Source organism: Mus musculus, chromosome 9 (genome assembly GCF_000001635.26).
Source record: "Mus musculus strain C57BL/6J chromosome 9, GRCm38.p6 C57BL/6J".
Lineage (NCBI taxonomy): Eukaryota > Metazoa > Chordata > Mammalia > Rodentia > Muridae > Mus > Mus musculus.
This window is the reverse complement of record NC_000075.6, coordinates 108533513-108546131: the sequence shown is the minus strand read 5'-3', so window position 1 is coordinate 108546131 and position 12619 is coordinate 108533513. Positions and strand designations below refer to the sequence as shown.

Here is a 12619-nt window from a genome sequence, read left to right as displayed (position 1 = left end):
ATGGTTGACAGTCATGTAATTTCAGTTTCAAGGCCAGAAGGTGTTGGATCCAACGGAACTGAGTTACAGATGGTTCTGAGTTACTATGTGGGTGCCAGGAATAGAAAGCTGGATCCTTTGTAACAACAAGTACTCTAACCACTAAGCATCTCTCCAGCCGCTGAGCAACATGTTCTGATAGCAGGTAATGATGGTCTAAGCTTCACTGTTTCCTTCACTTAATTTTACTCAGATAATGGTGTCACGATTTTGCCCACTCTGGTCTTAAACCTTTTGACTCAAGCAATCTTCCTGTGTTAGGCTCCCAAAGACAGGTGCATTCTATTATTCCTGGCAATGACTTATTTTAATTAATAAATTTGGACAAGTAGAAAAGTTGGTAGCAATCACAACGACAACCAGTACTGCAAGCCCCAAGTGTCACACAAGGGTACCCGGTATACATGCAGAAATATTCACATACATAAATCTAAACAAAATTAAAGCTGGACATGATAGTCCCTGCCCTTAATCCCAGAATGGGGGGTGCGGGTGGGGGGTGTGCGAAGGCTGATAGATCTCTCAGGTCAATTCCTGCTTTTTCTACTTTGTGAGTTTCAGGCCAGCTAAGGTGATATAGTAGAAAGTTAAGTGACCCAGAGGGATCAGCAAGGGTCTCTGGTGAACAACACTCCTTTCCTAACAGAGGAAGCACCAAAGACTCATGCTGCTGCATGTGAATCATGCCCTTTCCTCCCACTGTAACTGCAACCAGCCAAAGATGCCATCCATATTTTTGTTCTTTTTTTCTTTTTTGATAGTTTTTATTTTTGAGACAAGATCTTTTTATGAAGCCTTGTCTGGCCTGGAACTCCTAGAGATCTACCTGACTGCTTCCTTGATGGTGTGTGCTACCATACCCAACAACTTAGCTAGCAATCCTCTTAAAGCCCAAGTGGAGGGCTGGAGAGACAGCTTGATGGTTAAAAAGCACTGGCTCTTCTTCCAAGGACCTAGATCAATTCCCAGAAATGACACGGCAGCTCACAGTTCTCTAACTCCAGTTTCAGGAGATCAGACCCCCTCCAACAGACAGATATACATGCAGGCAAAACACCAGTTCACATTATTAAAAGGAAAAGAAAAAAAAATTCAAAGACTAGGTAAACTCTTACCAAGTGGAGTGACCCGAGGCTGTACATCCTTCAGAACTTCATGTAGCCATTCGGTGAAACGAACATAGTAAAGATCAGAAAATATGTCATCTACTCTTCCATTTTCAAAAAGATACTAAAAGGAAAGTAATTAACAAATGTTATTTCCACAGCACACTTTAAATGACACAAGCAGATTCTTAAGTTACTGAGAGTGAGTCAACGCTGGACCTTTTGTAAATACTATTCCACATAAGCAAGTCATTGTAGCAAAAACCATGGGGAAGAGGGAGGTAGAGACACGGGTCAGCAGTTAAGAGCACTTACGGCTCGTAGAGAAGACCAAGGTTCAGTTCCCAACATCCACATTGCCACTACTGCATGTAGTTGTTCATGCCTACTCTCACACACACACACGAAATAAAATGACTCGTACATTATTAATAGGCAAGGGCATGTTCTTGTTAAGAGTACTATGCAAATACATGTAATTTTTAAACTTTTTAATTTTTTGAGACGGGATGTCACTATAACAACTTGGCTGGCCTGAAACTCACAAAATTAGAAAAAGCAGGAATTGAACTGAAAGATCTTTTTATTTTTTTTTGGTTTTTCGAGACAGGGTTTCTCTGTGTAGCTCTGGCTGTCCTGGAGCTCACTCTGTAGACCAGGCTGGCCTTGAACTCAGAAATCCGCCTGCCTCTGCCTCCCAAGTGCTGGGATTAAAGGCATGCGCCACCATGCCTGGCTTGAACTGAAAGATCTATCAGCCTTTGCACACCCCCCACCCGCACCCCCCATTCTGGGATTAAAGTCAGGGACTATTATGTCCAGCTTTAATTTTGTTTAGATTTATGCATGTGAATGTTTCTGCATATATGCCGGGTACCCTTGGATGTTAGAAGAAAGCACTTGATCTCCTAGAACAGAACTGAAAACAGGATATCTGTAAGAATAGTAAGTATTCTTAGCTGCTGTACCATCTCTCCAGCCCCAGCACATCCAAGTCTTTAATTTCCTTTTTGGTAAAGGAAGATTACAATACTACAGTAGCCTTCTATGAACAGAGACAGTACATAAGAACTCTGGGTTAGGATCAGAGGAAAAAGGAATGAAAGAGGCTGACTTCTCTCAGCAGTCCATAGTGAGTTCCAATAAACTAGCCTTCAACCATCATGCTGGGAAAGTTTTACTCTAGAGCCCCGCCCCCTTCTTTAAGATTTATTTATTATTATACATAAGTACACTGTAGCTGTCTTCAGACGGGCAGAAGAGGGCATCAGATCTCATTACTGGTGGTTGTGAGCTACCATGTGGTTGCTAGGATTTGAACTCAGGACCTTCAGAAGAGCAGTCAGTGCTCTTACCTGCTAAGCCACCTCACCAGCCCTACTCTAGAGCCTTAAGGTTTGAAGAAATCTACTTCTCCGACAAATTCTTGGTCTGCATTCTCCTCTGTTGTTAATCCTTCATCTCATGGCTCCCAAAAAACCAAGGGGATTTGTATACAACTTCAATCATATTCCTTCAAACAACTATTTTGTATTAATTAATGTAAGGTATAGCAAAACCTAAAAACCTACACTTGAGCACTACATTTTGAATAACTTAATAAAAACTAGGGCTGGTGAGATGGCTCAGCGGGTAAGAGCTCTTCCGAAGGTCCAAAGTTCAAATCCCAGCAACCACATGGTGGCTCACAACCACCGGTAATGAGATCTGATGCCCTCTTCTGGTGTTTCTGAAGACAGCTACAGTGTACTTACACATAATAAATAAATAAATCTTAAAAAAAAAAAAACTATATACATTAGCAAAATGTATTAAATAAATGCTTTGTAATTTAAGAAAAAGTTACTTTACATAATCGGCTCTGGGAATCAAATTCAGGTTACCAGGCTTGGTGAGCAAGTATTTTCATGGGCTGAGCCACCTCACTGGCCCTCATTAAATATATTTTAACTCATGGTTTTCTAGGTGGAATTATATGTATTTTTATATATTCTTTTCTAAAGTAAACATCTAAGCTTTTGTGAAAGGAAGGAAGGAAGGAAGGAAGGAAGGAAGGAAGAAAGGAAGGAAGGAAGGAAAAAAAGGCCGGCAATGGTGTATATCTTTAATCAAAGAACTTGAGAGGCAGAGGTGGGCTGATCTCTGGGTTCCAGGATAACTAGGGCTATGCAGAGAATGCCTGTCTCAAAACAAAACAAAACAAAAACCAACAAACAAACAAACAGCAGGATCTATGTAGCCTTGGCCAGCAGGAAGTCAGAGGTCAGTCAGCCTGCCTCTGCCCCATGTGCTGGGAGGAAAGCTGTGCCATGAATTCTTGTTATTTAAGTAAATTAGGCTAAAGTGAAAACATTCAATGGGAACCCAGTTCAAACATGTTCATGTGAAGATGTTTCCTACCTTCTGTATACACAGGAAAATGTAGTAGAGTACATCTGGGTCATAGGGTTCACCTTCTCCATTCCGAGCTTCTCGTGTCATTAAACAAAGGCCATAATTCAATTCAGCCACAGCAGAGGAGATCAGATCTTCCTGAAATCGTAGCAACTGTCGCCCTGCAACACAAGTCCTAAGGGTGAATGGGAGTCTTGGCAACAGTGATGTCCTAACTTGTTACTCACATTGTTAAAAGGAGGGTTCAGAGAGGATGTTGCCCACCAGTGTTCAGGCTAGGAATGTCCACTTACATCTGTGATCTGAACTTCCCTATTAATGCACTAACATACGCTATTACACCAACGGGTTTCTTTTCTGTAAGTAGAAATATGTAGAAAACCCCAGCAACCATGCTGTACTATGAGCAAATAAATGAACCCAAACAAAGACTGGTTTAAATACAACTCACTGGCACCTCCCAGGTCTTCCCAAAAGACATTTTTCTTTGGTGCCTTTCCTTGAAGCTAACTAAAAACATAGGGATCCAAAAATCTGGTCTTGGGCAATCCCATAAATCTTGCTCACTCATGATGTGAAGACTAGACACTGCTCATCATGACACAAAGTATACTTCCAAGTATATTCTCCAGTCCTTAAGGCCAGGGGTGCTACCTGCCTGCATTCTGTTTTACTTGTACTTACATTTTTGACACACCCCATCATCCTCTCCCTCCCAAACACTCACTCCCAATGGGGGCCAATCTGTTTTGAGCATCCTTTTCTAGTTCAGCATTCTTGGTCTGAGCCCAGTTTTTCCATACTTCAAGCCCTTCTTCTGGCTTCAAAGAATTTGGAAGCAAAAGCTCTGGTGAAGGCTGTGGTTGTGACTGTGGCTCAACTTCAGCAACCTGAACAGTCTGTGCCTATGAGAGGGAAATCATGAGAATTGTCAGTATTTTTCATTAGGACTTTTAGTAAAAATACCAGCAAATGAAACTTAACTGCTATTCAATTGGGAAAAACAAAAACAACAACCAAAACCAATTCTTGCTGTCCCGTTTTCATGCTTTGGAGAGTCTATCTGGCTCTGGGGACAACAGAAGCAGCAATGTAACTAAGCCAAAGCGGCACTCCTCAGCTCAGACTGCAACAGTTCTCTTTCCACTCTACGGTTCTGAGGGTCTGGATGGACTGAATTCAGGATGTCAGGCTTGGAACAAGTGCTGTTACTCACTAAGCCATCTTGTTAGCCCTCGATTCTCATTTCAAAACATCCATATAAATCCAGGGTGGCAATACATGATTGTACTACCAGTACTTTAGAGGCTGAGGCAGGGCACAGGGTCACCTCAAGTTTGAGACTAGCCTGAGATTTATGGCAAATCCAAGGCCAGCCAGGGCTTTAAGAAGGACTTGGTCTCAAAAAAAAAAAGAGCTGGGCAGTGGTCATGCCCATCTTTAGTCCCAGCACTCAGGAGGTAGAGGCAAGCAGATCTCTTTGAGTTTTAGTTCAAATTGAGTTCCAGGAGCTACAAAGAGAAACCCTATCTGGAAGTACCCCCACACCACATCCTGCCAAAACAGGTAAGAAAAAGAAACACACATAAAAGAAAACAAAAAAACCTACAACACCAATACTGCAAACTGCCCTAGAACCTTTCCAAAGAGCAGAAGCCAAGTCTCAAATCTTTTAAAACCTACTAAAGCAAGCCAGGCAGTGGTGGCACAAGCCTTTTAACTCCAGCACTTTGAGAGGTAATGGCAGTTGGATCTTTGTGAGTTCCAGGATAGCCAGGGATATACAGTAAAACTATCTAGAACAACAACAACAACAACAACAACAACAACACCCTAAGAAAATAGAGGTTTATTTTCAAACACTGCTTCAAAACTTCATTATGCAAATAAAACACTTATGCATTTTATAAAAATGTTTATAAAGTTACTGAACACATCTGGGTTGGAACCTGAGAAAGCTCTAGTCTCAAACTATGATCTGAGTGATCATCTATGAGGAGGACCGGAATCCACACCAGCAAGGCTAGAGCAGTAGGTGAGTACTTGGCTTGCAACTTATACAATACCCTAGAGGCAGTGTCCAGCACCTTAGGAAACTAGATATGACAGCTTCTCCAATCTGCAAAGCAAGAAGAGCAAACGTGGAGGCTGCAGAAGAAGCAGCAAAGGGTCACCCTGAACTAACAGCAAATTTCAGGAAAACCTCATCCAAAACAAGTTTTCCTGTTGAGGTGGGAATGATACACGCCTATCATCCCAGCATGGGGGAGTCTAGGGAGAGAGGAGCAGCCTATGATAGAACAACCATTTACAAAGACAAGACAAATAGTGAAGACACTGTTGCCATCGTAAAATCAAAGGAAAAGACTTCAGAATCTTCATGGATGATTTTCTAGATTATAAGATCCTTGTATTGGGCTGGAAAGATGGCTCAACAGTTAACAGCACTGACTGCTCTTCCAGCAATCCTGAGAGTTCGATTCTCAGCAACCACATGGTGGCTCACAACCATTTGTAATGGGGTCTGGTGCCCTCTTCTGGTGTGTCTAAAGAGAACAATGGTAGTGTACTCATATGCATCAAACAAACAAAACTTTTTTCCTCTTGGTTTTTCGAGATAGGGTTTCTCTGTGTAGTCCTGGCTGTCCTGGAACTCTCTGTAGGCCAGGCTGGCCTTGAACTCAGAAATCTGCCTGCCTCTGCCTCCCAAATGCTGGGATTAAAAGCATGCACCACCATTGCCTGACATAAGTCTTTTTTTTTTTTTTTTTTTTTTTTTTTAAGATTTATTTATTTATTTATATGTAAGTACACTGTAGCTGTCTTCAAACACTCCAGAAGAGGAAGTCAGATCTCGTTACGGATGATTGTGAGCCACCATGTGGTTGCTGGGATTTGAACTCCGGACCTTCGGAAGAGCAGTCTGTAAGAGCAGTCGGGTGCTCTTACCCACTGAGCCATCTCACCAGCCCCTGACATAAGTCTTTTAAAAAAAAAAAAATCCTATTTTTTTCATAGGTTTAGACTGACCTTAAACTCTTGATCCTCCTGCTTCAGCCTCCTAAGTGGTTCTGAAACTACAGGCATGTGACACCATACTAGCTTAAAGTTCAAACAATATTCTCACTCCTAAGAACATAATCCATTAACACACACACACACACACACACACACGCACCCCAATAGTTTCTCTGTATAGCTCTGGCTATCCTGGAACTCACTCTGTAGACCAGGCTGGTCTCCAACTCAGAGATTCACCTGCCTCTGTCTAAGGCGCAAGGATTAAAAAGTTATGTGCCACCAATCCCAAATCCTAACTGGGGTGTGTGTATTGGGGAGTGGGGGGTGGGGGAGAAGTAAGGAGGAAGAGGAGGAGGAGGAGGAGAGAAGAGAGTGTGTGAGTGTGACTGAAGTCTCTCTCTATAGTCCTGGTTATCCCTTGACTCAGTACTTAGAACAAACAGACTGGCTTTTACTCCCAGAGGTCCTCCTGTGTCTGCCTTCTGAGTACTGGGGTTAAAATTATGCACCACTATGTCTGGCCTTTCTTTAGGCCTCTTAGAACTATCAGACACACACATAGTGTGTGAGCAGACATGCATGTAGGCAAGACACCCATACATATAAAATAAAATTTAAAAAGAACAAAGAGGTGCTGGGGAGATGACCTAGCACCCACAAAAAGATGCCAGGTATGGCCAAGAATGTCTATAACTTCAACTGTGGGCCAGGAGACAGAAAAATCCTAGGAACTCATTGGTGATCATACTAGCCCAAAATAATGAACTTTACGGTCAGTGAGAGAACCTGTCTCAGGGGAATAAAACTTAAGTGAGTAGAACCACTATTCTTTGTCCTCCTAACACGTGCACATGGGTATAGGTATCCACAGACACACAAATCTTTTGAATATGACTTTGGTCCTAGCACTTCAGGAGGCAGAAGCAGGCAGATCTTTGAGTTCAAGGCTAGCCTGGTCTACAGAATGAAGAGCAACACAAAGAAACCCCATCTTGACATCTCCCCCCCAAAAAGAAGAAAAAAAAAGAGAAAAACAATTTCTTTTGGAAAAATATTCAGAAAGAAAAAACAGAATAAAAAACAGAATAGAACATGATAGTTTATTAGCCAGTAATTCATTAATCACTACTTAGTATTTTTTTTAACTTTTTTTTTCTTTTTTCTTTTTTTTTTGGTTTTTCAAGACAGGGTTTCTCTGTGTAGCCCTGGCTGTCCTGGAACTCAGAAATCTGCCTGCCTCTGCCTCCTAAGTGCTGGGATTAAAGGTGAGCGCCACCACCACCTGGCGTTAACTTTTCGTTTTGTGTAATGTATATGCATACCACCAAGCTACATATTCAGCTCTATTATAGTTTGAAAAGAAAGAAATCAAGTTTATTTCCATGGCTGTCTTGCACACTCAACCCTTTCTGTGTTCTGTTTTTATTCTATTCTTTTTTTTTTGAGCATGTTTTAAATTTTATTTCACTTTCTGGACAACAGATATAAACACTGTTTTGGAAAACACAAATTTGTTTAGAAGCAGTTGTTTATCTATCTCAAAAGTTCCAGTTTCTATGGAAGACCTCACAAGCCAAAGTACATAGTCAAGTGCAAAGCAAGAAGAAAATGGCATTCAGTAGAGTCTCCAGGCCTTTTCCATGAGCTCATCTGGGTGGTCCCTGGGAGTAGGTGGTTGGAGTGAGGCTTTCCTTTATTACTGGACCTGGGCCACCATCACCTGAGAGTCTGTACACTCTCCGTTCTCAAGCTTGGGCCAAGAAATCTCACAGCAACTGATTCCTTTGTGTGGTCTCTTCACAGTGTCCTTCCCATCAATTTTCCCCTACAGTTGGCTGCATAATGTGTTAGCTCAAGTTAGGATGTATAGATGCAGAGACATGATAATGGAGAACAATTCACGGTGTCTCCATGCTCTCTGCCATCCAAAAAGCGATTTCGCTATATTTATACATGTGTCAGTAAAATATCAAATGTTACTTCTAGTTCTGGTAAATATGTCTGATGTGTGTTTTATATGAATCTTTTTTCAAAAAAACTTTATTTATTTATTTATTTATTTTTGGTTTTTCAAGACAGGGTTTCTCTGTGTAGCCCTGGCTGTCCTGGAACTCAGAAATTCGCCTGCCTCTGCTTCCCAAGTACTGTGATTAAAGGCGTGCGCCACCACTGCCTGGCTGTATGAGACTACTTGAATGTAGCATAACTAGACCAGCCTAGTCTACAGAGCAAGTTACAGGACAGCCAGGGATAAACAGGAAAACAAACAAACAAACAAACAAACAAAACTCCACCTGTTTTGAGAAACCAAAATCAAAACAAACCAAAACAAAACTAATGAGGTAGGAGGGGTCAGTAACACCAGAAGGCAATAGATGCCATGGAACCCAAGTTATAGACAGTTCTGAACCACCGTGTACGAGCTGAGAAACAAATCCAGGTCCTCTGGAAAAGCAGCCAGCGCTCTTAACTGCTGAGCCAGCCATCTCTGCAGTCCCTTTTCTGTCTGTGTATTTTGTACGTACACATGTTAGTAAGTGCTCTTGAAGGCCAAAGAGGGTCCGTTTGTGTAGCTGGAGTTGTAAGCCACACAATGAGGGTGCTAAGAATTGGACTCTGTAGAAGGGCAGCAAGTGCTCTTAATTGCTGAGTTATCTCTCTAACCCTATCTTTATTTTTAAAGACAAGGTCTCATGTACTGTGCAATGGTCTAGAACTCATATGTAGCTAACAATGACCTTGACCTTAGCCTCCTGCCTCCCTTGTTCTAACTGCTATGGTTTCAGGTGTGCTCTACCACACCCAGGATCCTTTCTGTGTTTTCTAACATTTCATTTCTTTCTCTTTCTTTCTTTCTTTCTTTCTTTCTTTCTTTCTTTTTTGGTAAGGTTTATTTATTATATGTAAGTACACTGCAGCTGTCTGCCTTCAGAGACTCCTGAAGAGGGAGTCAGATCTCATTACAGATGGTTGAGAGCCACCATGTGGTTGCTGGGATTTGAACTCAGGGCAGTCAGTGCTCTTAACCGATGAGCCATATCTCCAGCCCAAGTTTTCTAACCATCTCAAAAAGATAAACAAACAGTCTTAACAACAAAAACCCACAACTGAAGCCAGATACACATCTCACCTCATCTCACCTCAAGTATTTGAGAGGCTGAGGCAAGAGAGCTAGTCACACCCCAATAGAAAAATGGATAAAAGTGGAGTTCCAGTTTCTACAGATACTGTTTTAAGAGGCAGAAACAGAGCGGGTGAAAGCTAAATCAAGAGAGGAAGCTTCACTGTGAATATAGCGTACAGACAGGAACTGTGGGTGAAGGCTTTCAGAAACAGCCCTGCTCTCCTCAACTCACTGTAGCGGCGGAATTCAACACTTTCTCACCAGCTCTTCCTGAGGGTCAATCCAACACAACTGTCTTCCCCACAAGCTATTAAGTGGTATAAACATGGAAGAAACTGTCTTGTTCTGTTTTATGTTGCCTAGGCTGACCCTGAAGAACCTGTGATCTTACTTTTCTGAAGTTCTGGTATTATGCAGATATGTGCAACAATGGGCCAGTTGCTAATTTTACTTTTGCCACTGTTCCCCATCTTTGTTTTCTGAGACAAAGTATCATTATGTAGCCATGGATGGCTTGGAACTTGCTAAGAACAAGCTGGCCCTGAACTCACTGATCTACCTGCCTCTACCTCCCAAGTGCAGGCATTACAGTTACACACCCCCACATCCAGTACCTTTCAATAGACCCACTAAGAGGTATTCTTACCATTTATTTATACCATATTCAAAGATATAAAGGAAAAAAGCTATCTTATAAGCTCTCTACCAAGAATTTACTATTTGTGTCAGGCAGTGGTGGTGCACACCTTTAATCCCACCACTTGGGAGGCAGTGGCAGGCAGATGTCTGAGTTCAAGGCCAGCCTGGTCTTCAGAGTGAGTTCCAGGACAGCTAGGGCTATACAGAGAAACCCTGTCTGGAGAAATCCCCCGCCCCCCAAAAGAAAAACACAAACAAAAAACAAAAACAAAACAAAACAAAACAAACAAAGAAAAAAAAAACAAACCCAAATTAATGGTTCTAAATTAATTAATGGTTCAACTACAGCTGTAAATATAAGTATTCCATGAACAGTATGTAACACACTTTGGGGTCTTCCATTCTTCATAGCATTAACTTCACTTATCATAACAAGCTATTACAAAGAAATATTATAGGTATCTATGATGGCTTATATATGCTTAGCCCGGGGAGTGGCACTAATAGGAGGTATGGCCTTGTTTGAGTTGGTGTGTCACTGAGGCTTAAGGCCCTCATCCTAGCTGCCCGGAAGTCAGTCTTCTACTAGCTACCCTCAGATGAAGATCAAGAACTCTCAGCTCTGCATAGATGCTGCCATACTCCCATCTTGATGATAATGGACTGAACCTCTGACCCTATAAGCCAGTCCCAACTAAATGTTGTCTTTTATAAGACTTGCCTTGGGGGCTGGCGAGATGGCTCAGTGGTTAAGAGCGCCGACTGCTCTTCTGAAGGTCCCGAGTTCAAATCCCAGCAACCACATGGTGGCTCACAACCATCCATAACGAAATCTGATGCCCTCTTCTGGAGTGTCTGAAGACAGCTACAGTGTACTTACATATAATAAATAAATAAATCTTTAAAAAAAAAAAAAGGACTTGCCTTGGTCATGGTGTCTGTTCACAGCAGTAAAATACCAACTAAGACAGCACCCTACCCGAATACTCTCTAAAAACTGGTCATTTTGTTGAATTCCAAGAATGATAACCACCTCATCTACTGTTTCTTTCTCTTCCTTCCCCCATACACTATCATTGTTACAACAATCATAATGGAATTAAATAATTCAGACACTACAGGTACTCAGTAGGTTACACTGGAACCAAAGGAAGCAAAACAAAATACCCTACAGATTAAGTCTTACTTACTGAACAAGTGACCTGCAGCTGCTGCTGCTGCTGTTGTGGTGGTGGTGTCTGCTCTTGTGCAGTTTGCTGTTGTGGCTGCTGCTGTGGGTCCCATATATGTACAGTCTGAGCCGTATTCTGGTATGTGCCTGCTACAGCCTGCACAGCCACTGGAATGTGGATGTTGCCATTCATGAACTGTGCTGGAAAGAGAGAGTTTGCAAGGGTCTGCACTACCTCTTCATGGGAGTTTTTCACTACAGATGTGGTGCCCACCATCTTCTCCTTGTCATCCTCCAGCTTTACAGCTGCCAGGGCCGTAGGTGAGCCACTGACATGAACCGCATTGTAGGCTTCCTGGGGAATGGCAATGTGCGTAATGCTCTGCTGCTGAGGATCCCCGCGGGGCTGGGCAGAATAAACAGGGATGGTCCAAGTTTCTCCTGTAGGGCTAGTTATGGTCCCAGTGGCACTGTACAGGTGGGCACTGTCTACTGTCAGTAAGTCTGGCCTCAAAGACACATAACTCTGTTGCTGGCCTTGTGGAATGGCCAGCACAGTGGCCACTGGCTGCCCTGAGATGGCGTAGGACACGGTGATAGGCATGTCCACTTTGCGTTTCTTCACTGGCTGAAGGACACTGGCTGTGCCAACCCTCCGTTCCCCTTCCCTGGGTGAGCCCTGCTGGGATGGTGGTGGGGAAAGAGCACCCACAGTCTGAATTTGAATTTGCTGGCCCCCAGCAAGAGATTGGCCAGCTACCAACTGAGCCTGGATTTGTTGATGTGGGATATGCTCCTCTGGGATTTCTGCAGCCTGGATCTGTTGGGCCGCCTGGACGTGCTGCACCTGGATCTGAGCTGCTTGCAGCTGTGAGGGGCTGGGGCTCTGCAGAGATGGAGTCTGAATGGAGGGGGCTGCGGACTGTGGTGCTTGGCCCTGGATCTGCACCTGGACCTGGATGGGTTGCTCAGCAGGCTGGTGAACGGTGAACTGTGGGGAAAGTTGCTGAGCTGAGACCTGTTGTGGAGACTGCTGCACCTGCACCTGTACCTGTAGGAACAATATTCATCAGTGAGAAAAAGCAGGTAGCATGAAAATCCAGCTTCCAAAAGAAAACCTTTCAG

At 42.9% G+C, this 12619-nt stretch overlaps 1 protein-coding gene across 14 annotated transcripts in view; it reads right to left on the bottom strand.

Moving 5' to 3' along the window:
• The window catches only part of Qrich1 (glutamine-rich 1), a 43186-nt gene that overhangs the window by 14036 nt on the left and 16531 nt on the right, over positions 1-12619 (bottom strand). For 11 of the 14 annotated variants that reach the window (XM_006511810.3, XM_006511814.2, XM_006511811.4 and 8 more), the window contains 4 exons: positions 11514-12545; positions 4267-4444; positions 3546-3700; positions 1155-1269 (listed from right to left, as the gene is read on the bottom strand). In XM_006511810.3, coding sequence (XP_006511873.1) covers positions 1155-1269; positions 3546-3700; positions 4267-4444; positions 11514-12545 — 1480 coding nt within the window. The remainder of the gene's footprint in view (positions 1-1154; positions 1270-3545; positions 3701-4266; positions 4445-11513; positions 12546-12619) is intronic. The other 3 variants (XM_030244561.1, XM_006511818.1, XM_017313561.2) reach the window with 1 other exon arrangement.